The sequence below is a fragment of the Dendropsophus ebraccatus genome, chromosome 2 (genome assembly GCF_027789765.1).
Source record: "Dendropsophus ebraccatus isolate aDenEbr1 chromosome 2, aDenEbr1.pat, whole genome shotgun sequence".
Lineage (NCBI taxonomy): Eukaryota > Metazoa > Chordata > Amphibia > Anura > Hylidae > Dendropsophus > Dendropsophus ebraccatus.
Genome location: NC_091455.1, coordinates 218,283,367 through 218,308,820, shown reverse-complemented (window position 1 = coordinate 218,308,820; position 25,454 = coordinate 218,283,367). Strand labels below are relative to the sequence as shown.

General features: G+C 54.9%; 1 protein-coding gene across 7 annotated transcripts in view; it reads right to left on the bottom strand.

The window, feature by feature from the left end:
- LOC138784068 (uncharacterized) overlaps nucleotides 1-24,960 on the bottom strand; it is a 51,735-nt gene extending 26,775 nt beyond the window's left edge. For 5 of the 7 annotated variants that reach the window (XR_011361789.1, XM_069959554.1, XM_069959559.1 and 2 more), the window contains exons 1-5: nucleotides 24,854-24,960; nucleotides 16,939-16,985; nucleotides 14,539-14,645; nucleotides 13,951-14,072; nucleotides 11,866-11,996 (exon numbers count right to left, since the gene is read on the bottom strand). Coding sequence is in view for 6 of the 7 variants with exons in the window: in XM_069959554.1 (XP_069815655.1) it covers nucleotides 11,866-11,996; nucleotides 13,951-14,072; nucleotides 14,539-14,645; nucleotides 16,939-16,962 (384 nt within the window). In the remaining variant the exon portion in view is untranslated. Of the gene's footprint in view, nucleotides 1-11,865; nucleotides 11,997-13,950; nucleotides 14,073-14,538; nucleotides 14,646-16,938; nucleotides 16,986-24,832 lie in introns of all 7 variants that reach the window. The other 2 variants (XM_069959555.1, XM_069959557.1) reach the window with 2 other exon arrangements.
- Between the last annotated feature and the right edge of the window lie 494 nt (nucleotides 24,961-25,454).

The window sequence follows — 25,454 nt, the reverse complement described above, 5'->3', positions numbered from 1 at the left end:
CGACTCTCCATGATAAGTGGGGAGTGGGTCTCCGGAATGTGTGGTAGAGAGTGGCCCGTTGGCCCAGAGGGGATCCGTTTCTTAACAGGGGGCGGTTTCCTTCGGGGCAGGGGGGAAAGGCGGATGAGTGGATGAATGACCTTGGGAGTGGGAACCGAAGACGATTTTGAAGTAATCTTTGGTGAGATGGTGACAAAGGTCTGGAGGAGAGTGTGAGGAAAGGCGTGATTTGGGGTGATCAACAAGGGGCTGGCGAGTATAGAAGAGGAGGATGGAATTAGAGGGCGGAGGGAGGGGGCACCCTAAGGGGATACAGCTGTATTCTAAACAAGGGGCTGGCGAGTATAGAAGAGGAGGATGGAATTAGAGGGCGGAGGGGGGGGGCACCCTAAGGGGATACAGCTGTATTCTAAACAAGGGGCTGGCGAGTATAGAATAGAAGAGGAGGATGGAATTAGAGGGCGGAGGGAGGGGGGGCACCCTAAGGGGATACAGCTGTATTCTAAACAAGGGGCTGGCGAGTATAGAATAGAAGAGGAGGATGGAATTAGAGGGCGGAGGGGGGGGGGGGAACCCTAAGGGGATACAGCTGTATTCTAAACAAGGGGCTGGCAAGTATAGAAGAGGAGGATGGAATTAGAGGGCGGAGGGGGGGGGGGGGCACCCTAAGGGGATACAGCTGTATTCTAAACAAGGGGCTGGCGAGTATAGAAGAGGAGGATGGAATTAGAGGGCGGAGGGAGGGGGGGCACCCTAAGGGGATACAGCTGTATTCTAAACAAGGGGCTGGCGAGTATAGAATAGAAGAGGAGGATGGAATTAGAGGGCGGAGGGGGGGGGGGGAACCCTAAGGGGATACAGCTGTATTCTAAACAAGGGGCTGGCAAGTATAGAAGAGGAGGATGGAATTAGAGGGCGGAGGGGGGGGGGGGGGCACCCTAAGGGGATACAGCTGTATTCTAAACAAGGGGCTGGCAAGTATAGAATAGAAGAGGAGGATGGAATTAGAGGGCGGAGGGGGGGCACCCTAAGGGGATACAGCTGTATTCTAAACAAGTCCGGGCGTCCTAGGGGACATCTCTTGGCAGGACCTCAGACTAAATGAATGTCGAGCCGGTGATATTTTAGGAGGTCCTCAAGAAGCAAGAAAGATTCCACCAACCAAGGGAAATGGGGTAATATGATGTAAGTTATGGTATTTTGTATTAATAATTGTGGTATTATTTATAAGAAGATGAATAAAGAATAAAGTATTAAAAAAAAACAAAAAAAACCCCTCCAGCCCAGCAGTACTAACACCCAAGTATCCTCCAGCCCAGCAGTACTAACACCCATGTATCCTCCAGCCCAGCAGTACTAACACCCAAGTATCCTCCAGCCCAGCAGTACTAACACCTCCCTGCTAAACCTCCAGCCCAGCAGTACTAACACCTCCCTGCTAAACCTCCAGCCCAGCAGTACTAACACCCAAGTATCCTCCAGCCCAGCAGTACTAACACCCAAGTATCCTCCAGCCCAGCAATACTAACACCTCCCTGCTAAACCTCCAGCCCAGCAGTACTAACACCCAAGTATCCTCCAGCCCAGCAGTACTAACACCCAAGTATCCTCCAGCCCAGCAGTACTAACACCTCCCTGCTAAACCTCCAGCCCAGCAGTACTAACACCTCCCTGCTAAACCTCCAGCCCAGCAGTACTAACACCCAAGTATCCTCCAGCCCAGCAGTACTAACACCCATGTATCCTCCAGCCCAGCAGTACTAACACCCATGTATCCTCCAGCCCAGCAGTACTTACTCCTCTGCTAAACCTCCAGCCCAGCAGTACTAACACCCGAGTAACCTCCAGCCCAGCAGTACTAACAGCCGAGTACTGTATATCCTCCCGCCCAGCAGTACTAACACTCCTGGTGCGGTAGGTAACCTCTCCTGACCAGGTTCCCCCATAACAGCTGGAAGAAGAAGCTGTAGATCCTGCTATAGGAAGATACATACACTGCCCAGGTAGATGGATAAAGGGATCGGGTAGGATCTGCCCTTTCCTTTTGCACTGGTCCCCCTTCTGAGCGGCATTCTACCACCCCAGTTTTTAGTGGGGTAATAACCCTGGCCACATGTATTGTCTAGGCTTGTTGCAGATTCTTGGGGCTCTGGAAGGGTTTCTGGGAGATGGAGCTCCGCATTCCCCCCTTCTCAGCCAGAGACTCTCTTGGACCCAGATGCGTCTGAGCAGCGCTTCCCCTCTGACATCACCACGGCTGCCTCCCCTCTCCAGGACATGAAGTTGGCAACATAACCAGCATAGCCGTCCACTCTCAGGGTGATTCCTCCTCCTGACCCCTGGTCCAGAACCAACACGTCTGAGGAGCGGGTCAGCTGAGACGACATATAACAGTGGGCTCATTGTCCTGTCCACATTCAGAAGGGCTATGGGCCTCCAAACCTCTATGACAGAAGAATCAGGGCTGACCTCCTCAGTGACCCCGGCACACTGCCCGAGGAAAGACTCTCATTGAAGACCTCGGCAATAGGGAAACCAAGATGTCTCTGAAGGTCTTATACCACTCAGATGTTAAGCAACTTCCCCAGGGAAAGCCCTTCATTTACCAGCCTGACTTCCTCTTCCCTGATCTCTTCTGCCAAAACATGGAGAGCGGGGTCTACCCCTGGTTAGGAGGGGTCTCAGCCAGGAAACCCCACATCACATCCCCATCTAGATCCTTCCTCCCCAAGAGTAAAAGGATGTGGTGACCTCCAGGATCCCTGACCTGGAGCGGCTCAGAGAGCCCGTACTATCGGTGGAGCCAGGGATTCTCCCACATAAGGAACAGCATTTGGCTCATTTTCCAGGACTTCGGCATTTGTGGCCGGTATTGGTGGTTTTTACCGCCTTCTCAGCTCCTTCCGTTACATAAATTGGCACATCTGGTGTGGTTGGCGGCTGAGAAGCTGCTGCAATACAACGAGGTGATGCTGGAGACACCGCTCTGGTTTCATCCATACTTACCCCAACTCTCTGACCTATTCAATCCTCAATTTTGGGTTCAACATGGAGTTGGCAAGATAGGGATGTACGTAAGGACGGGATGTTCGGTTCCTTCCGGCAGTCACAGGAGACACACAACTTCTTTAGATCTCTCCAACTGAGAGGCGCATTTAGGGCTCAGTCTCCTGGGCCCAGCTCACCCTTCTCACACTACCCTCTCATTGGTGGGTTTTTTGGAAAATCTGTTTTTATTAGTTTTTGTCAAGAAAATACAGTAGCAAAAGAAAGACAAAGAGAAATGAGGAGAAAGAGCAGAAGAGTCCAGTACATAGCACCTGAGAGGAGCATCTCCGAGTGCAACAATGTCGCACTGCAACAAGTGTACCAATCATGTCAGTATAGAGAATAGAAAATTATAAAGCCACTAAACATAAACAAAACAGTCATTAGTATAACAATCATCACGCAACATCAACCACGTGTCGCACTGAATCCAAGGAAGCCAATGGTAACTAAGGCACAAAGGCAGCCGGGCCAACCATCTAGTTTCTGGAGCAGCTGTGACTACGTGCTGCCGGGAGCTAAGTGACCATGCGCTGCCGGGAGCTAAGTGACCATGCGCTGCCGGGAGCTAAGTGACCATGCGCTGCCGGGAGCTAAGTGACCATGCGCTGCCGGGAGCTAAGTGACCATGCGCTGCCGGGAGCTAAGTGACCATGCGCTGCCGGGAGCTAAGTGACCATGCGCTGCCGGGAGCTAAGTGACCATGTGCTGCTGGGTAGGAAGTGACTATGTACTGCCGGGAGGTAAGTGACTATGTGCTGCCAGGCTGCCCCTGGCATGTGCCTCTGCTGCTAAGGGTTCCATACGGTGGAGACAATCAAGCTCTGCCACCCATTCCGATCACAGATGGCGGAGTTGCTGGCCTCCAGTGTCTAAGTATTACTGTCCGTGTCGCTGACAAGAAGTGATGCAACAAATCTTTCTGAACCGCGGAAGGAGGACCAGGCTAAAGAGACAGCAAGGCGAGGCTAGGAGCAGGCGGGATGGCCTTACAGGTAGAAGAGACAGCAGGGCGAGGCTAGGAGCAGGCGGGATGGCCTTACAGGTAGAAGAGACAGCAGGGCGAGGCTAGGAGCAGGCGGGATGGCCTTACAGGTAGAAGAGACAGCAGGGTGAGGCTAGGAGCAGGCGGGATGGCCTTACAGGTAGAAGAGACAGCAGGGCGAGGCTAGGAGCAGGCGGGATGGCCTTACCGCTCACCAGATTGTAGATTCTGAACACCGCCTGCCAGAAGGGCTGGAGGGCCGGGCAGTCCCACCAGTCTCCCTCTCACACCTCCAGCAGAGATCTGAGACGTCAGCATAACAGTGATGCAAATGTTGGGGGTATCTGTATCAGGAGGTGAGGATTGAGGGCAGGCTGCCTGTAAGTCTGGTCCTCTGCGGGCAGGCTGCCTGTAAGTCTGGTCCTCTGCGGGCAGGCTGCCTGTAAGTCTGGTCCTCTGCGGGCAGGCTGCCTGTAAGTCTGGTCCTCTGCGGGCAGGCTGCCTGTAAGTCTGGTCCTCTGCGGGCAGGCTGCCTGTAAGTCTGGTCCTCTGCGGGCAGGCTGCCTGTAAGTCTGGTCCTCTGCGGGCAGGCTGCCTGTAAGTCTGGTCCTCTGCGGGCAGGCTGCCTGTAAGTCTGGTCCTCTGCGGGCAGGCTGCCTGTAAGTCTGGTCCTCTGCGGGCAGGCTGCCTGTAAGTCTGGTCTTCTGCGGGCAGGCTGCCTGTAAGTCTGGTCTTCTGCGGGCAGGCTGCCTGTAAGTCTGGTCTTCTGCGGGCAGGCTGCCTGTAAGTCTGGAAGTGGCTGTAAGGTGGTTCCCGATCCCAGGACTTGGCTCATCCTGACACCCTCCAAAGACCGCCACCCCAAAAAGGGATCTCTACCACAAGTGGACAGAAATGCAGTGTCATCAGAAAGTGGACTCCTTACACCCAAACGATGGGAGATATTGTGGGAGAGTATCGTCCTGTCCCATAGCTGTAGGAAGGACTGCGTTAATTAGGTGCATTGTGGAACCAGTCCACCAGTCTCAGCAACACCCACGCTTTGTGGTAAGGAGAAGTCAGGTAGTCCCGCACCCCCCATCAACTTTGTGACGCATGAGGGTTTTATATTTGAGGCCCCTAAACAAATTTCATCAACATAGTCCTTAATGGTTTAACTAGCGGGAACACAAAGCTACAGGAACCATCTTAGTGGCACTGATTCCTCCAAACCATGACCGTTGTGACATATCATAGGAGGAGAGATCAGATTTGGTTCAGGTTATCAGTGGCCGGTAGTTCAATGTAAACAAGGTGGACGGACCCGCAGGGACCCATGCCCCTAGGTATATAATGGTCGGGGTCTGCCAACGGAAGGAAAGAGTCCTCCAGCTAATGATTTCTGCCTTGGAGTAGTTGGCTTTATAGTTACTTACTTGACCAAACAGGTCAAGTTCCCTGAGAATTGCTGGGAAGGAGACCATAGGGTTCGTAATGTACATTAGGAGATCATCTGCGTATAACACCACTTCATAATGGGAGAGTTTTATTCTGGAGATATCGGGCGACGAACACAGGGTGGACACCAAATGTTCCATGAGTAAAATATAGAGCATGGGCGACAATGGGCAAGCCTGACGGGTCCCGTTCGCGATGGGAAATGGGGCTAAGAAGATGCTATTAACCTCGAGGGCAAAAATACCGAGCTAAAGGGCCCGCATTTATTGGAGCAGTCATAGAAAAAACGCTTGGATCGTTCCCTGTACCGGCAAGTTTTTGGTCTATCAGTTTCCTAAGCTCTATGAGAGTGGCCAATACCTGTCAGTCGTGCGTCTATTAGTTTGTAGTTTCCTCTGTGTGTTTCCTATTCAAAAGCCGATTAATTTTCAAGGTATTCTCCCTCTTCAGGCCCATCCGGTATGAGGACTCCGCGGATAACGCCTTTAAGTGCTTCCCACTGTAGTCACTGTGTCATCTCCCGTATGTGTCACAATAAACTCTGCTATGGTTTCCTTAATTTCAGCCTGACACCCTACATCTCTCAGAAGGTACCGATTGAGTCTCAAGTTCCATTACCGTTGGGCATGATCTGGGAGAGTCAATGTTAGGCTATGTTCACACTGCGTAAAACTACGGCTGTAGGGAATTTCAGCCGCAGAAAGCCCTCTCAGTGCACACAGCTTCACTGTGTGCTATGGGAAGCTCTGATGCGGGCACGCGCTGATGCGCCCGCATCAGAGCTCCGCGTCTGGAAAGATCACCCGGCCGGTACTTATGTCACGGAACGGCCGGTTGTTCACGTAATGTGAACATAGCCTTAAAGGGGTTATCCAGTGCTACAAAAACACGGCCCCTTTTCCCGCACTCGTCTCCAGGTCAGGTGTGGACTCTGTACCCACAATCTGACCCCCCAAACCACTTGTACTGTCAGATAGCTGCTTTTATTCCAAGATCTGTCCTGCGGTCCGTTCGGCAGGTGATGCGGTTATTGTCCTTAAAAATAACTTTTAAACTTGCAGCTCTGTGTCCAACTTCCGTGGCCTAGAATATCTGTGCACCATCCCTCCGTCCCTGGATAACCCCTTTAAGGTGGTAGGATCCTTAATGGTCTGGGGGTGCCAGGAAATCATAAGATCCTTAGTGGTCTGAGGGTGCCAGGAGAACATAGGATCCTTAGTGGTCTGGGGGTGCCAGGAGAGCATAGGATCCTTAGTGGTCTGGGGGTGCCAGGAGAGCATAGGATGTATAGTGGTTTGGGGGTGCCAGGAAAACATAGGATGTATAGTGGTCTGGGGGTGCAAGGAGAGCATAGGATGTATAGTGGTCTGGGGGTGCCAGGAGAGCATAGGATCCTTAGTGGTCTGGGGGTGCCAGGAGAGCATAGGATCTATAGTGGTCTGGGGGTGCCAGGAAAACATAGGATGTATAGTGGTCTGGGGGTGCCAGGAGAGCATAGGATGTATAGTGGTCTGGGGGTGCCAGGAGAGCATAGGATCCTTAGTGGTCTGGGGGTGCCAGGAGAGCATAGGATCCTTAGTGGTCTGGGGGTGCCAGGAGAGCATAGGATCCTTAGTGGTCTGGGGGTGCCAGGAGAGCATAGGATTCTTAGTGGTCTGGGGGTGCCAGGAGAGCATAGGATTCTTAGTGGTCTGGGGGTGCCAGGAGAGCATAGTATCCTTAGTGGTCTGGGGGTGCCAGGAGAGCATAGCAGGGCTCCAGACTAAAAAATTTACCTAGGAGCCATTGGCTCCTAACCTGAAAAATTTAGGCGCCAAATAGAATATTTGGTCGCCAACATTTTAAACCATGTAAAATTAATGTTATGTTACATGGGACTTACTGTGTGCAGAGGCCACGGCAGCCTCCTCCTCCTTTAGATTCTCTCTTTTCTTAGTTTGAAAATGTTCAACATGGAAACTTGCAACCTGACAACCATATACAGTCTGACAACCATATACAGTCTGACAACCATATACAGTCTGACAACCATATACAGTCTGACTCAGTACTTCAGCTTTTAATGAGGCTTACTCTTCTGAACTTGAACTTAAAGGGAACCTGTTGACCCCCGTGCCAGGGTGACAGGCTCCCAACCCCCCGTTAGAGCCCCCTATACTCACCTCATTGCGCCGGATCCCGCTTCTGAAGATGGTCGGGTCACGGAGATCTCAGCCGCTGCAGCCCGGCGTGCGCTGAGAGATGAGTCCAACCCTCATAGAGAATGACGGGAGAGTCCAGCGATCCGTCATTCTCTATGAGCGTTGGACTCATCTCTCAGTGTGCGCGCCGGGCTGCAGCGGCTGAGATCTCCGTGACCTGACCACCTCCAGAAGCGGGACCCGGCGCGATGAGGTGAGTATAGGGGGCTCTAACGGGGGGTTGGGAGCCTGTCACCCCGGCACCGGGGGTGACAGGTTCCCTTTAAAAGCTTGCAACAGTCTATACATACTGAGCTAGACTTATGACTGCAGCCATAGTGACCCCCCACAAGATGTGTATATAGATAGATATATCTCTCACCTAGTGACTAATGCAAGTGACCCCCTACAATACAGACACCTGAGGGGCCCTGATAATAATAATTGTGCATATATCTATCTCCCAGTGTCTGCAGCCAGTTTGCCCTACACTTATAGATGCCCCCTCCTCCCCCCCATTATAGATGCCCCCTCTCCCCCCCCATTATAGATGCCCCCTCTCCCCCCCCATTATAGATGCCCCCTTCTCCCCCCCCATTATAGATGCCCCCTTCTCCCCCCCATTATAGATGCCCCCTTCTCCCCCCCATTATAGATGCCCCCTTCTCCCCCCCATTATAGATGCCCCCTCTCCCCCCCCCCATTATAGATGCCCCCTCTTCCCCCCCCCTTATAGATGGTCCCCTCCCCTTATAGCTAGCCCCCTCTCCCCCCCTTGAACATGGCCCCTCTTCTCCCCCCATTATAGATGCCCCCCCTTCTCTTCCCCCCATTATAGATGCCCCCCCTTCTCTTCCCCCCATTATAGATGCCCCCCCCTTCTCTTCCCCCCATTATAGATGCCCCCCCCTTCTCTTCCCCCCATTATAGATGCCCCCCCCCCCCTCCTCCTCTATGCTAAGCAGTATTTAAAAAAATAAACACACAAACTCACCTGACAACCCGCTCCCCCGGCGATCCTCTTCTTCTTCAGGCGCTGTCCCCGGCGGCGGCGCGCTGTCTCTTTAAGTCCGGTCCCCGGCTGATGCGCGGCTGCCGGGGGTGTCCCGTCCTATCCCCGGCAGCGCGGCGCGTCAGTGAGCTCCCTGTACGCCGGGGCTGTGACTTCTGACACAGGAAGCGTCTCTGACGCGCGCTTCCTGTGCCGGAAGTCAGGGCCCCAGGCAGCTCACTGATGCGCCGCGCTGCCGGGGATAGGACGGGACACCCCCGGCAGCCGCGCATCAGCCGCGCATCAGCCGGGGACCGGACTTAAAGAGACAGCGCGCCGCCGCCGGGGCCAGTCGCAAATGGCGCCCAGATTAATAAATCTGGGCGCCATTTGCAAAATATTAGTCGCATTGGCGACCATTTTGGTCGCCATCTGGAGCCCTGCATAGGATCCTTAGTGGTCTGGGGGTGCCAGGAGAGCATAGGATTCTTAGTGGTCTGGGGGTGCCAGGAGAGCATAGGATCCTTAGTGGTCTGGGGGTGCCAGGAGAGCATAGGATCCTTAGTGGTCTGGGGGTGCCAGGAGAGCATAGGATCCTTAGTGGTCTGGGGGTGCCAGGAGAGCATAGGATTCTTAGTGGTCTGGGGGTGCCAGGAGAGCATAGGATCCTTAGCGGTCTGGGGGTGCCAGGAGAGCATAGGATCCTTAGTGGTCTGGGGGTGCCAGGAGAGCATAGGATCCTTAGTGGTCTGGGGGTGCCAGGAGAGCATAGGATGTATAGTGGTCTGGGGGTGCCAGGAGAGCATAGGATGTATAGTAGTCTGGGGGTGCCAGGAGAGCATAGGATCCTTAGTAGTCTGGGGGTGCCAGGAGAGCATAGGATCCTTAGTAGTCTGGGGGTGCCAGGAGAGCATAGGATCCTTAGTAGTCTGGGGGTGCCAGGAGAGCATAGGATCCTTAGTGGTCTGGGGGTGCCAGGAGAGCATAGGATCCTTAGTAGTCTGGGGGTGCCAGGAGAGCATAGGATCCTTAGTAGTCTGGGGGTGCCAGGAGAGCAGGTGATGGCTGATCAGGAACATGTCAATCCTACTGAAGGAGTCATGTACCGAGGAGTAGAAAGTGTAACCACAGGGTTCTGAACTCTCTACAGGCACAAACCTCTGGAGATGACGTCAGTGGCAGGAGTAGGGCCCAGGACTACACCCACCACCCCAGAACTTTCTGCCCCTTTTCTCTCTCCTAAGCCGAGTGGGGCTCTTAGAGTCCTATTACACAGAGCGATTTTTAACAATTAACGACTAATGATAAACGATCGCAAACAAGATTTTTATCTTTAACCTGAAATCGTTCACCATATAAAAAATCGTTACTTCGAAATAGTTAGTCATACGATCGGGCGAATTATCGTTCTGTGTAAACGCAGCATAACAGAGCGATAATCGATAGTTACGATCGTTACTGGGATCGTTACTATAATCTTTTACTCCTTCCGATTCCAGCAAAACAATGAACAATGTGCAAGTACACTAAACGATTGGTGAAAAAAATTAGCGAATGAATGTGGAATTACAGTGAACGATAAGCGATAATTTTAGGTTCAGATCTAAATCAACGATCAACGACATATGAACGATTTTTCGATCGTTGCCTGCAATTACACAGAACGATTTTGGTTTAAATTCGAACAATTTAACGATTTTTTGCACGATAATCGTCACGTGTAGGGCACTTACACTAGTCCTTGGCTCTTGTGCTTGCTCTCCTCTGCTGGTGCCCTCCCCCGCTGATCTAACCTCAGAGTTCCCCCCCCCCTAGCCTGGGTGGCTGCAGCATAAGAGAAAGGACACCTATTAGATGGGTGACCAAGGTCACCATACAGGAGGCTCCTAACCCGGCCACAGGATGCAGCCAGACGACTCTCCGCACCGCACAGTCTGCACAGCGGCTTGGAGCAGCTTCTGCCTCCCCTGGTAAAAGACTTGGATTCTGTTGCGACCAAGGAAAGTGTCTGATGTTATGTGAGCAACAGTAATGCCTGAACGTCTTAGACAAACTGAGAATGTCCAAGCTCCAGACCAGACGCCATGCTGACCCCGTCCCCTGCCCAACCTGGTCCTGATATCATAACAATCAAGTGACTCGTTACCTGTGAAAATGGTCACTTTCTTAACCATGATCTGGTGAAATATCACTCCTCTCCTCTATCCCCTCCGGGGCGGCCGCCCTCCTCTCCTCTATCCCCTCCGGGGCGGCCGCCCTCCTCTCCTCTATCCCCTCCGGGGCGGCCGCCCTCCTCTCCTCTATCCCCTCCGGGGCGGCCGCCCTCCTCTCCTCTATCCCCTCCGGGGCGGCCGCCCTCCTCTCCTCTATCCCCTCCGGGGCGGCCGCCCTCCTCTCCTCTATCCCCTCCGGGGCGGCCGCCCTCCTCTCCTCTATCCCCTCCGGGGCGGCCGCCCTCCTCTCCTCTATCGCCTTCGGGGCGGCCACCCTCCTCTCCTTTATCCTCTCCTCTATCCCCTCCGGGGCGGCCACCCTCCTCTCCTTTATCCTCTCCTCTATCCCCTCCGGGGCGGCCGCCCTCCTCTCCTTTATCCCCTCCAGGGTGGCTGCCCTCCCCTCCTCTATCCCTCCCCCACGACTCCTCAGGGCCTCGCTCTCCCCCGCCGACTCCTCAGGGCCTCGCTCTCCCCCGGTGACCCCTTAGGGCCTCGCTCTCCCCCGGTGACCCCTCAGGGCCTCGCTCTCCCCCGGTGACCCCTCAGGGCCTCGCGCTCCCCTGCTGACCCCTCAGGGCCTCGCTCTCCCCCGCTGACTCCTCAGGGCCTCGCTCTCCCCACACATCCCTCTGATGACTTCTGGACACTGCTGGAGCTTTCTTACCGGCAGGTTTCTTCCCGTCACCGGAAGCCTTGCTGCAGACCCTTCCAGATCAGCCCACTGGCCCTGTCCGGTAACTTCTCCATCCCCCCCCCCCCCCCCAGGTTCAGTAAGTGGAGACCTGGGAGTCCCGAGGATCCATGCTGGAAGCCTCGGCCAGGAGCTGCCACACTCCTCTCTCTCCGGCACAGACAGACACGCTGAGAGTGACCACACCACATATTTCAGTCACCTCCAGAGCTGTACTCACTATCACTGCTTGAGATTCTCACATCCTAAAACGCACCACAGCAGAGGATGTTCTCAGACAGCAGGGGGCAGCGGTGGGACAGGTCATCTGCTCTTACCTTCTTCTTGGTTTGTTTCTCCTCCTTGACCTCTTGTGCCAGGGTGGCACTGTGCCGCTCCTCGTATTCTCGCCTCTGCTGCAGGCGCCGGTTGCTGGGAAGAGGCTGAAGCTCTGGGGAGGATGGAGATCCTGGAGGGGAGGTGCAGTGTTACTGGACGCTCAAGAGCAGGGGAGGATCAGCATGTGACCAACCAACCAGTTCACTCATCAACCCCACAAATGCTCAAACAAGATCACTCACAGATCCCACACATCCTCAAACCAGATCACTCACAGATCCCACACATCCTTCAACCAGATCACTCACTGATCTAGTTGGTTGGAGGATGTGCGGGATCAGTGAGTGATCTGGTTGAAGGATGTGTGGGGTCATTGAGTTATCTGGTTGGTGGATGTGTGGGGTCGGTGAATGATCTGGTTGGTTGGAGGATGTGTGGGATCGGTGAGTGATCTGGTTGGTTGGAGGATGTGTGGGATCGGTGAGTGATCTGGTTGGAGGATGTGTGGGTCGGTGATCTGGTTGAAGGATTTGTGGGGTCATTGAGTGATCTGGTTGAAGGATGTGTGGGGTTGGTGAGTGATCTGGTTGGTTGAAGGATGTGTGGGGTCGGTAAGTGATCTGGTTGAAGGATGTGCAGGATGGGTAAGTGATCTGGTTGGTTGGAGATGTCCGGGATCGGTGAGTGATCTGGTTGAAGGATGTGTTGGGTCGGTGAGTGATCTGGTTGGAGGATGTGTGGGGTCGGTGAGTGATCTGGTTGGAGGATGTGTGCGGTTGGTGTTTAATCTGGTTGGTTGGAGGATGTGCGGGATCGAACACCAACCGCACACATCCTCCAACTCCACACATCTCCCAACCAGATCACTCACCGACAAAACACATCCTTCAACCAACCAGATTACTCACTGGCCCCAAACATCCCCCAACTATATCAATCATCGACAGCACACATCCTCCAACCAACCAGATCACTCACCGACCCCACATATCCCCCAACTAGATCACTCACAGACCCCACACATCCTCCAACCAGATCACTCACAGACCCCACACATCCTCCAACCAGATCACTCACAGACCCCACACATCCTCCAACCAACCAGATCACTCACCGACCCACACATCCATTAACCAGATAACTCAATGACCCCACACATCCTTCAACCAGATCACTCACTGATCTGGTTGGTTGGAGGATGTGCGGGATCAGTGAGTGATCTGGTTGGAGGATGTGTGGGGTCGGTGAGTGATCTGGTTGGAGGATGTGTGGGGTCGGTGAGTGATCTGGTTGGAGGATGTGTGGGGTCGGTGAGTGATCTGGTTGGAGGATGTGTGGGGTCGGTGTGTAATCTGGTTGGAGGATGTGTGGGGTCGGTGAGTAATCTGGTTGGACGATGTGTGGGGTCGGTGAGTGATCTGGTTGGAGGATGTGTGGGGTCGGTGAGTGATCTGGTTGGAGGATGTGTGGGGTCGGTGAGTGATCTGGTTGGAGGATGTGTGGGGTCGGTGTGTAATCTGGTTGGAGGATGTGTGGGGTCGGTGAGTAATCTGGTTGGAGGATGTGTGGGGTCGGTGAGTAATCTGGTTGGAGGATGTGTGGGGTTATTGAGGGATCTGGTTGGAGGATGTGTGGGGTTGGTGAGTGATCTGGTTGGTTGGAGGATGTGTGGGTTCGGTGGGTGATCTGGTTGGAGGATGTGCAGGATGGGTAAGTGATCTGGTTGGTTGGAGATGTGCGGGATCAGTGAGTGATCTGGTTGAAGGATGTGTGGGGTCGGTGAGTGATCTGGTTGGAGGATGTGTGGGGTCGGTAAGTGATCTGGTTGGAGGATGTGTGGGGTCGGTGAGTGATCTGGTTGAAGGATGTGTGGGGTCGGTAAGTGATCTGGTTGGAGGATGTGTGGGGTCGGTGAGTGATCTGGTTGAAGGATGTGTGGGGTCGGTGAGTGATCTGGTTGGAGGATCCAAACAGATCACTCACCGACCCCACACATCCTCCAACCAGATCACTCAATGACCCCACACATCCTGTATAGACAGGTTAAGAAGTCTCCTGGTCTGGGGGGTGTCACCTGCCCTCACCTGAGGACGATTCCTGTGAGGCTCCTCCTCCTAACGGGGGGTTGAAGGCGTTGGCAGCGGCTCCTGGCTGTGCTGGCTGCTGTGTGCGGAGCGTGCCTCGGGGCTGACCGCCCTGCAGGATCCTGGGAGGCAGAAGACAACCTGTTACTGGTGGGGACCATAGGAACAATACACCCCATCAATGAGATATAGGCCCCACAGGGGGCGGGGATAACCCAAGCTGGGGCCCCGCCTCTACAGGAGCTGCCGCCATCATGTGCCAGCTAACAGCACCCAACACATTTCCACAGCTGAAGCCTGAGCCACCGTGACAATGGGTCAGCAGAGGCATCAATAAATCCTAAACCTGCCCCTTCTGAGAGTAAATACCCGGCTCACCCGCCTGAGGGTAAATACCCGGCTCACCCGCCTGAGGGTAAATACCCGGCTCACCCGCCTGAGGGTAAATACCCGGCTGCCCCACTAACTTTTACTAATAATGATAAATACGTGTGACCCCAGTGGCACCTGTACCTGCTCCTGCCCCGTGGGGTGGGGTCTCCTCAATCACATGATCAGACCCCGCCAATACTTCCCGCCATCACTCACCACTCGGCAGCGTCCTGCACCCCGAAGCATCCGGCCCTGAGCGCCGACTGCACCTGAGACTCATCGAAGCCCATCTCATAGAGCGCCAGGAAGAGCGCGCCGATGGTCTGCGGGAGGAAGAGGAGAGCGGTGACAGCTCTATACTGGGGGGCAGCAGGCGACAGCCCTATACTGGGGGGGCAGCAGGCGACAGCCCGATACTGGGGGGGCAGCAGGCGACAGCCCTATACTGGGGGGGCAGCAGGCGACAGCCCTATACTGGGGGGGCAGCAGGCGACAGCCCTATACTGGGGGGGCAGCAGGCGACAGCCCTATACTGGGGGGGCAGCAGGCGACAGCCCGATACTGGGGGGGCAGCAGGCGACAGCCCGATACTGGGGGGGCAGCAGGCGACAGCCCTATACTGGGGGGCAGCAGGCGACAGCCCTATACTGGGGGGCAGCAGGCGACAGCCCTATACTGGGGGGGCAGCAGGCGACAGCCCTATACTGGGGGGGCAGCAGGCGACAGCCCTATACTGGGGGGCAGCAGGCGACAGCCCTATACTGGGGGGCAGCAGGCGACAGCCCTATACTGGGGGGCAGCAGGCGACAGCCCTATACTGGGGGGGCAGCAGGCGACAGCCCTATACTGGGGGGGCAGCAGGCGACAGCCCTATACTGGGGGGGCAGCAGGCGACAGCCCTATACTGGGGGGCAGCAGGCGACAGCCCTATACTGGGGGGCAGCAGGCGACAGCCCTATACTGGGGGGAAGCAGGCGACAGCCCTATACTGGGGGGAAGCAGGCGACAGCCCTATACTGGGGGGAAGCAGGCGACAGCCCTATACTGGGGGGCAGCAGGCGACAGCCCTATACTGGGGGGCAGCAGGCGACAGCCCTATACTGGGGGGCAGCAGGCGACAGCCCTATACTGGGGGGCAGCAGGCGACAGCCCTATACTGGGGGGCAGCAGGCGACAGCCCTATACTGGGGGGCAGCAGGCGACAGCCCTATACTGGGGGGCAGCAGGCGACAGCCCTATACTGGGGGGCAGCAGGCGACAGCCCTATACTGGGGGGCAGCAGGCGACAGCCCTATACTGGGGGGCAGCAGGCGACAGCCCTATACTGGGGGGCAGCAGGCGACAGCCCTATACTGGGGGGCAGCAGGCGACAGCCCTATACTGGGGGGCAGCAGGCGACAGCCCTATACTGGGGGGCAGCAGGCGACAGCCCTATACTGGGGGGCAGCAGGCGACAGCCCTATACTGGGGGGCAGCAGGCGACAGCCCTATACTGGGGGGCAGCAGGCGACAGCCCTATACTGGGGGGCAGCAGGCGACAGCCCTATACTGGGGGGCAGCAGGCGACAGCCCTATACTGGGGGGCAGCAGGCGACAGCCCTATACTGGGGGGCAGCAGGCGACAGCCCTATACTGGGGGGCAGCAGGCGACAGCCCTATACTGGGGGGCAGCAGGCGACAGCCCTATACTGGGGGGCGGCAGGCGACAGCCCTATACTGGGGGGCGGCAGGCGACAGCCCTATACTGGGGGGCGGCAGGCGACAGCCCTATACTGGGGGGCGGCAGGCGACAGCCCTATACTGGGGGGCGGCAGGCGACAGCCCTATACTGGGGGGCGGCACGCGACAGCCCTATACTGGGGGGCAGCACGCGACAGCTCTATACTGGGGGGGACACGACCACTCTATACTGGGGGGGGACACTACAGCTGTATACTGGGGGGGGGGGACACTACAGCTGTATACTGGGGGGGGACACTACAGCTGTATACTGGGGGGGGGACACTACAGCTGTATACTGGGGGGGGACACTACAGCTGTATACTGGGGGGGGACACTACAGCTGTATACTGGGGGGGGGACACTACAGCTGTATACTGGGGGGGGGACACCACAGCTGTATACTGGGGGGGGGGGACACCACAGCTGTATACTGGGGGGGGGGGGGGACACCACAGCTGTATACTGGGGGGGGGGGGACACCACAGCTGTATACTGGGGGGGGACACCACAGCTGTATACTGGGGGGGGGGGACACCACAGCTGTATACTGGGGGGGGGGGACACCACAGCTGTATACTGGGGGGGGGGGGACACCACAGCTGTATACTGGGGGGGGGGGACACCACAGCTGTATACTGGGGGGGGGACACCACAGCTGTATACTGGGGGGGGACACGACAGCTGTATACTGGGGGGGGACACGACAGCTGTATACTGGGGGGGGGGGACGACAGCTGTATACTGGGGGGCAGCACGCGACAGCTGTATACTGGGGGGCAGCACGCGACAGCTGTATACCGGGGGGCAGCACGCGACAGCTGTATACTGGGGGGGGGGGCGGCATGGCCCCTCCCCCTACAATGACCTCTGACCTCACTGACTCCGCCTTCTCACCCCATTTCTTGCAGACGCTTCCATCGTCAGTGAAACTCCGGCAGTCGCTGGAAAAAAAAAAAAATCACATTGTGCAGGAGGAGAGAAGCTCAAACATGGGAAGTGTCATCAACAGTCACAGCTCTCACCCCCTCTCCACCCCGCCTGCTCTCACCCCCTCACCACCCCGCCTGCTCTCACCCCCTCTCCACCCCGCCTGCTCTCACCCCCTCACCACCCCGCCTGCTCTCACCCCCTCTCCACCCCGCCTGCTCTCACCCCCTCTCCACCCCGCCTGCTCTCACCCCCTCTCCACCCCGCCTGCTCTCACCCCCTCACCACCCCGCCTGCTCTCTCCCCCTCACCACCCCGCCTGCTCTCACCCCCTCTCCACCCCGCCTGCTCTCACCCCCTCACCTACTCTCTTCCCCTCACCTGCTCTTTCCCCCTCTCCACTCCGCCTGCTCTCTCCCCCTCTCCATCCTGCCTGCTCTCTTCCCCTCACCTACTCTCTCCCCCATCCACCCAGCCTGCTCTCACCCCCTCACCACCCTGCCTGCTCTCTCCCCCTCACCACCACCCCGCCTGCTCTCTCCCCCTCTCTACCCCGCTTGCTCTCTCCCCCTCACCACCCCCCGCCCGCTCTGACCCCCTCTCCAAACTGCCTGCTCTCTCCCTCTTTCCACCCACCTGCTCTCTCCCCCTCACCACCCCGCCTGCTCTCTCCCCCTCACCACCACCCCGCCTGCTCTCTCCCCCTCACCACCCTGCCTGCTCTCTTCCCCTCACCTGCTCTCTCCCCCTCGCCACCCCGCCTGCTCTCTCCCCCTCACCTACTCTCTTCCCCTCACCTGCTCTTTCCCCCTCTCCACTCCGCCTGCTCTCTCCCCCTCACCACCACCCAGCCTGCTCTCACCCCCTCTCTACCCCGCTTGCTCTCTCCCCCTCACCACCCCCCCCCGCCCGCTCTGACCCCCTCTCCAAACTGCCTGCTCTCTCCCCCTTACCACCCTGCCTGCTCTCTCCCCCTTACCACCCTGCCTGCTCTCTCCCTCTCTCCACCCACCTGCTCTCTCCCTCTCTCCACCCACCTGCTCTCTCCCTCTCTCCACCCACCTGCTCTCTCCCTCTCTCCACCCACCTGCTCTCTCCCCCTCACCACTCAATCTCTCACTGTCTGCACTTTTTTTTAGCAGTCTCTCTTTCGTTTTTTTTAGCAGTCTCACACTTTCTTCAGCAGTTTGTCACTCTCTGCCGTCTCTTCAGCATCCCATCATTTACTGATTTCTCTTCATCAGTCTCTCACTCTCTGCTGTCTCTCTCACTCTCTGCAGTTTGTCTCTCTCTCTTCAGCAGTCTGTCTCGGCAGTCTTTCACACCCTGCTCTTGCTTTAGCAGTCTCTCTCAAATTCAGCAGTCTTTCAGTCTCTGCTGTCTCTCCCTCTCTGAAGTCTCTGATGTCTCTCTCACTCTCTGCAGTCTGTCAGTCTCTCCCTCTCTCTCTTCAGCAGTCTTTCAGTCTCTGCTGCCTCTCACTCTCTCTCTGTAGTCTGTCAGTCTCTGCTGTCTCTCTCTGTAGTCTGTCAGTCTCTGCTCTCTCTCTCTCTCTGTAGTCTGTCAGTCTCTGCTGTCTCTCTCTCTCTGTAGTCTGTCAGTCTCTGCTGTCTCTCTCTCTCTGCAGTCTGTCAGTCTCTGCTGTCTCTCTCTCTCTCTCTGTAGTCTGTCAGTCTCTGCTGTCTCTCTCTGTAGTCTGTCAGTCTCTGCTCTCTCTCTCTCTCTGTAGTCTGTCAGTCTCTGCTGTCTCTCTCTCTCTGTAGTCTGTCAGTCTCTGCTGTCTCTCTCTCTCTGCAGTCTGTCAGTCTCTGCTGTCTCTCTCTCTCTGTAGTCTGTCAGTCTCTGCTGTCTCTCTTTCTCTCTCTGTAGTCTGTCAGTCTCTGCTGTCTCACTCTCTGTAGTCTGTCAGTCTCTGCTGTCTCTCTCTCTCTGCAGTCTGTCAGTCTCTGCTGTCTCTCTCTCTGCAGTCTGTCAGTCTCTGCTGTCTCTCTCTCTGCAGTCTGTCAGTCTCTGCTGTCTCTCTCTCTCGGCAGTCTGTCAGTCTCTGCTGTCTCTCTCTCTCTGCAGTCTGTCAGTCTCTGCTGTCTCTCTCTCTCTGCAGTCTGTCAGTCTCTGCTGTCTCTCTCTCTCTGTAGTCTGTCAGTCTCTGCTCTCTCTCTCTCTCTGCTGTCTGTCAGTCTCTGCTGTCTCTCTCTCTCTCTCTGTAGTCTGTCAGTCTCTGCTGTCTCTCTCTCTCTGTAGTCTGTCAGTCTCTGCTGTCTCTCTCTCTGTAGTCTGTCAGTCTCTGCTGTCTCTCTCTCTCTGCAGTCTGTCAGTCTCTGCTGTCTCTCTCTCTCTGCAGTCTGTCAGTCTCTGCTGTCTCTCTCTCTGTAGTCTGTCAGTCTCTGCTGTCTCTCTCTCTCTGTAGTCTGTCAGTCTCTGCTGTCTCTCTCTCTCTATCTCTGTAGTCTGTCAGTCTCTGCTCTCTCTCTCTCTGTAGTCTGTCAGTCTCTGCTGTCTCTCTCTCTCTCTCTGTAGTCTGTCAGTCTCTGCTGTCTCTCTCTCTCTGTAGTCTGTCAGTCTCTGCTGTCTCTCTCTGTAGTCTGTCAGTCTCTGCTGTCTCTCTCTCTCTGCAGTCTGTCAGTCTCTGCTGTCTCTCTCTCTCTGTAGTCTGTCAGTCTCTGCTGTCTCTCTCTCTCTCTGTAGTCTGTCAGTCTCTGCTGTCTCTCTCTCTGTAGTCTGTCAGTCTCTGCTGTCTCTCTCTCTCTGCAGTCTGTCAGTCTCTGCTGTCTCTCTCTCTGCAGTCTGTCAGTCTCTGCCGTCTCTCTCTCTCTGTAGTCTGTCAGTCTCTGCTGTCTCTCTCTCTCTCTGTAGTCTGTCAGTCTCTGCTGTCTCTCTCTCTCTCTGTAGTCTGTCAGTCTCTGCTGTCTCTCTCTCTCTCTGTAGTCTGTCAGTCTCTGCTGTCTCTCTCTCTCTCTGTAGTCTGTCAGTCTCTGCTGTCTCTCTCTCTCTCTGTAGTCTGTCAGTCTCTGCTGTCTCTCTCTATCTCTGTAGTCTGTCAGTCTCTGCTCTCTCTGCTGTCTGTCAGTCTCTGCTGTCTCTCTCTCTCTCTCTCTGTAGTCTGTCAGTCTCTGCTCTCTCTCTGTAGTCTGTCAGTCTCTGCTGTCTCTCTCTCTTTCTGTAATCTGTCAGTCTCTGCTCTCTCTCTCTCTCTCTCTCTCTGCAGTCTGTCAGTCTCTGCTGTCTCTCTCTCTCTGCAGTCTGTCAGTCTCTGCTCTCTCTCTCTCTGCAGTCTGTCAGTCTCTGCTGTCTCTCTCTCTGCAGTCTGTCAGTCTCTGCTGTCTCTCTCTCTGCAGTCTGTCAGTCTCTGCCGTCTCTCTCTCTCTCTGCAGTCTGTCAGTCTCTGCTGTCTCTCTCCCTCTGTAGTCTGTCAGTCTCTGCTGTCTCTCTCTCTCTCTCTCTCTCTCTGCTGTCTCTCTCTCTCTCTGTAGTCTGTCAGTCTCTGCTGTCTCTCTTTCTCTCTCTGTAGTCTGTCAGTCTCTGCTGTCTCTCACTCTCTGCAGTCTGTCAGTCTCTGCTCTCTCTTTCTCTGCAGTCTGTCAGTCTCTGCTCTCTCTCTCTCTCTGCAGTCTGTCAGTCTCTGCTCTCTCTCTCTCTGCAGTCTCTGTTCTCTCTCTGCAGTCTGTCAGTCTCTGCTCTCTCTCTCTCTCTGCAGTCTGTCAGTCTCTGCTGTCTCTCTCTCTCACTCTCTGTAGTCTGTCAGTCTCTGCTCTCTCTCTCTGTAGTCTGTCAGTCTCTGCTGTCTCTCTCTCTCTCTCTCTGCAGTCTGTCAGTCTCTGCTGTCTCTCTCTCTCTCACTCTCTGCAGTCTGTCAGTCTCTGCTCTCTCTCTCTGTAGTCTGTCAGTCTCTGCTGTCTCTCTCTCTCTTTCTGTAATCTGTCAGTCTCTGCTGTCTCTCTCTCTCTCACTCTGTCAGTCTCTGCTCTCTCTCTCTCTCTGCAGTCTGTCAGTCTCTGCTGTCTCTCTCTCTGTAGTCTGTCAGTCTCTGCTGTCTCTCTCTCTCTCTCTCTGTAGTCTGTCAGTCTCTGCTGTCTCTCTCTCTCTCTCGGCAGTCTGTCAGTCTCTGCTGTCTCTCTCTCTCTCTCTGCAGTCTGTCAGTCTCTGCTGTCTCTCTCTCTCGGCAGTCTGTCAGTCTCTGCTGTCTCTCTCTCTCTGCAGTCTGTCAGTCTCTGCTGTCTCTCTCTCTCTGTAGTCTGTCAGTCTCTGCTGTCTCTCTCTCTCTGTAGTCTGTCAGTCTCTGCTGTCTCTCTCTCTCTGTAGTTTGTCAGTCTCTGCTATCTCTCTCTCTCTGTAGTCTGTCAGTCTCTCTCTCTCTCTCTGTAGTTTGTCAGTCTCTGCTGTCTCTCTCTCTCTCTCTCTGTAGTCTGTCAGTCTCTGCTGTCTCTCTCTCTCTCTCTCTGTAGTCTGTCAGTCTCTGCTGTCTCTCTCTCTCTCTCGGCAGTCTGTCAATCTCTGCTGTCTCTCTCTCTCTCTGCAGTCTGTCAGTCTCTGCTGTCTCTCTCTCTCGGCAGTCTGTCAGTCTCTGCTGTCTCTCTCTCTCTGCAGTCTGTCAGTCTCTGCTGTCTCTCTCTCTCTCTCTGTAGTTTGTCAGTCTCTGCTATCTCTCTCTCTCTGTAGTCTGTCAGTCTCTGCTGTCTCTCTCTCTCTCTGTAGTTTGTCAGTCTCTGCTGTCTCTCTCTCTCTCTCTCTCTGTAGTCTGTCAGTCTCTGCTGTCTCTCTCTCTCTCCGTAGTCTGTCAGTCTCTGCTGTCTCTCTCTCTCTTTGTAGTTTGTCAGTCTCTGCTGTCTCTCTCTCTCTCTCTCTCTCTCTCTCTCTCTGTAGTTTGTCAGTCTCTGCTGTCTCTCTCTCTCTCTGTAGTTTGTCAGTCTCTGCTGTCTCTCTCTCTCTCTCTGTAGTCTGTCAGTCTCTGCTCTCTCTCTCTGTAGTCTGTCAGTCTCTGCTGTCTCTCTCTCTCTTTCTGTAATCTGTCAGTCTCTGCTCTCTCTCACTCTCTGCTGTCTGTCAGTCTCTGCTGTCTCTCTCTCTCCGTAGTCTGTCAGTCTCTGCTGTCTCTCTCTCTCTCTGCTGTCTGTCAGTCTCTGCTGTCTCTCTCTCTCTGCTGTCTGTCAGTCTCTGCTGTCTCTCTCTCTCTCTGTAGTCTGTCAGTCTCTGCTGTCTCTCTCTCTCTCTCTGTAGTCTTTCAGTCTCTGCTGTCTCTCTCTCTCTGTAGTCTGTCAGTCTCTGCTGTCTCTCTCTCTCTGTAGTCTGTCAGTCTCTGCTGTCTCTCTCTCTGTAGTCTTTCAGTCTCTGCTGTCTCTCTCTCTCTCTGTAGTCTGTCAGTCTCTGCTGTCTCTCTCTCTCTCTCTGTGTAGTCTGTCAGTCTCTGCGGTCTCTCTCTCTCTGTAGTCTGTCAGTCTCTGCTGTCTCTCTCTCTCTGTAGTCTGTCAGTCTCTGCTGTCTCTCTCTCTCTGTAGTCTGTCAGTCTCTGCTGTCTCTCTCTCTCTGTAGTCTGTCAGTCTCTGCTGTCTCTCTCTCTCTGTAGTCTGTCAGTCTCTGCTGTCTCTCTCTCTCTGTAGTCTGTCAGTCTCTGCTGTCTCTCTCTCTCTCTCTGTAGTCTGTCAGTCTCTGCTGTCTCTCTCTCTCTGTAGTCTGTCAGTCTCTGCTGTCTCTCTCTCTCTCTCTTCAGCAGTCTGTCAGTCTCTGCTCGCTCTCTCTCTGCAGTCTGTCAGTCTCTGCTGTCTCTCTCTCTGTAGTCTGTCAGTCTCTGCTGTCTCTCTCTCTCTCTGCTGTCTGTCAGTCTCTGCTGTCTCTCTCTCTCTCTGTAGTCTGTCAGTCTCTGCTGTCTCTCTCTCTGTAGTCTGTCAGTCTCTGCTGTCTCTCTCTGTAGTCTGTCAGTCTCTGCTGTCTCTCTCTGTAGTCTGTCAGTCTCTGCTGTCTCTCTCTCTCTGTAGTCTGTCAGTCTCTGCTGTCTCTCTCTCTCTGCTGTCAGTCTCTCTCTGCTGTCTGTCAGTCTCTGCTGTCTGTCTCTCTCTCTCTGTAGTCTGTCAGTCTCTGCTGTCTCTCTCTGCTGTCTGTCAGTCTCTGCTGTCTCTCTCTCTCTCTCTCTCTGTAGTCTGTCAGTCTCTGCTGTCTCTCTCTCTCTCTCTGTAGTCTGTCAGTCTCTGCTGTCTCTCTCTGTAGTTTGTCAGTCTCTGCTGTCTCTCTCTCTGCTGTCTGTCAGTCTCTGCTTTCTCTCTCTCTCTGCAGTCTGTCAGTCTCGGCTGTCTCTCTCTCTGTAGTCTGTCAGTCTCTGCTGTCTCTCTCTCTGTAGTCTGTCAGTCTCTGCTGTCTCTCTCTCTCTGTAGTCTGTCAGTCTCTGCTGTCTCTCTCTCTCTCTGTAGTCTGTCAGTCTCTGCTGTCTCTCTCTCTCTGTAGTCTGTCAGTCTCTGCTGTCTCTCTCTCTCTCCGTAGTCTGTCAGTCTCTGCTGTCTCTCTCTGCAGTCTGTCAGTCTCTGCTGTCTCTCTCTCTGTAGTTTGTCAGTCTCTGCTGTCTCTCTCTCTCTGTAGTCTGTCAGTCTCTGCTGTCTCTCTCTCTCTCCGTAGTCTGTCAGTCTCTGCTGTCTCTCTCTCTCTCTCTCTGTAGTCTGTCAGTCTCTGCTGTCTCTCTCTCTGTAGTCTGTCAGTCTCTGCTGTCTCTCTCTCTCTCTCTCTGTAGTTTGTCAGTCTCTGCTGTCTCTCTCTCTGCTGTCTGTCAGTCTCTGCTGTCTCTCTCTCTCTCCGTAGTCTGTCAGTCTCTGCTCTCTCTCTCTCTCCGTAGTCTGTCAGTCTCTGCTCTCTCTCTCTCTCTGCAGTCTGTCAGTCTCTGCTGTCTCTCTCTCTGTAGTCTGTCAGTCTCTGCTGTCTCTCTCTCTCTCTCTCTGTAGTCTGTCAGTCTCTGCTCGCTCTCTCTCTGCAGTCTGTCAGTCTCTGCTGTCTCTCTCTCTCTGTAGTCTGTCAGTCTCTGCTGTCTCTCTCTCTCTCTCTGTAGTCTGTCAGTCTCTGCTGTCTCTCTCTCTCTGTAGTCTGTCAGTCTCTGCTGTCTCTGTCTCTCTCTCTGTAGTCTGTCAGTCTCTGCTGTCTCTCTCTCTGTAGTCTGTCAGTCTCTGCTGTCTCTCTCTCTGCAGTCTGTCAGTCTCTGCTGTCTCTCTCTCTCTGTAGTCTGTCAGTCTCTGCTCTCTCTCTCTCTGTAGTCTGTCAGTCTCTGCTGTCTCTGTCTCTCTCTCTGTAGTCTGTCAGTCTCTGCTGTCTCTCTCTCTGTAGTCTGTCAGTCTCTGCTGTCTCTCTCTCTGCAGTCTGTCAGTCTCTGCTGTCTCTCTCTCTCTGCAGTCTGTCAGTCTCTGCTGTCTCTCTCTCTCTCTCTCTCTGCAGTCTGTCAGTCTCTGCTGTCTCTCTCTCTCTCTCTCTGTAGTCTGTCAGTCTCTGCTCTCTCTCTCTCTGTAGTCTGTCAGTCTCTGCTGTCTCTCTCTCTGTAGTCTGTCAGTCTCTGCTGTCTCTCTCTCTCTCTCTGCAGTCTGTCAGTCTCTGCTGTCTCTCTCTCTCTCTCTCTGCAGTCTGTCAGTCTCTGCTCTCTCTCTCTCTCTCTCTGTCTGTCTTACTCTCTGCTGTCTCTCTCTCTCTCTCTCTCTCTCTCTCTCTCTCTCTTCAGCAGTCTGTCAGTCTCTGCTGTCTCTCTCTCTCTCTCTCTGCAGTCTGTCAGTCTCTGCTGTCTCTGCTCTCTCTCTCTCTGTCTGTCTTACTCTCTGCTGTCTCTCTCTCTCTCTCTCTCTCTCTCTTCAGCAGTCTGTCAGTCTCTGCCGTCTCTCACATTCTCTTTGCAGTCTCTCACATTCTTTTTGCCGTCTCTCACATTCTTTTTGCCGTCTCTGCCGTCTCTCACACTCTGTTTTCACACTCTCTTGTGCCGTCTGTCGCTTCCTCAGTTGGAGCTGTCACTCTTCCGCTTGGTTCCGTGGATCTAAGCGCTGATTGGCGGATATCACTGTCACTCTCCAACCACTGCGGGCTTATAGTCTGTCCCTCCCCTATCCCCGCCCCTCCCTTTCGTTTTATTGGCTGCTTTCAGGTCCCGTCCCGCCCACCACTCCCCTTCTACGAGTCGTTAGTAGCCAGTAAGGAAATGAATGGTGCTCCATACTCTCTGATTGGGTAAAAGTGGTTTGACTGTCAGCTCCCCGCCCCGCCCATGAACACGCCCAGAAGTCCGGAGGCGCAGCTGATCAGGACGACCTCGTGTGTTTGTTTTGGCGTAAGGTCGCGCCCGTGTGACGTCATCCCGCACTGAACGCGTAATATTTGATTTGCCCCGAATGTAAAGTGAGCGCTGACCGCGCCACGTGACCAAACAGAGAGAATTACAGCGCCCCCTGCCGGCGGGTCCTGGAGCTATAGAAGAGTCCAGGCTGAGGGAGAGGATGGAGGAGACCGGGAGAGGATGGAGGAGACCGGGA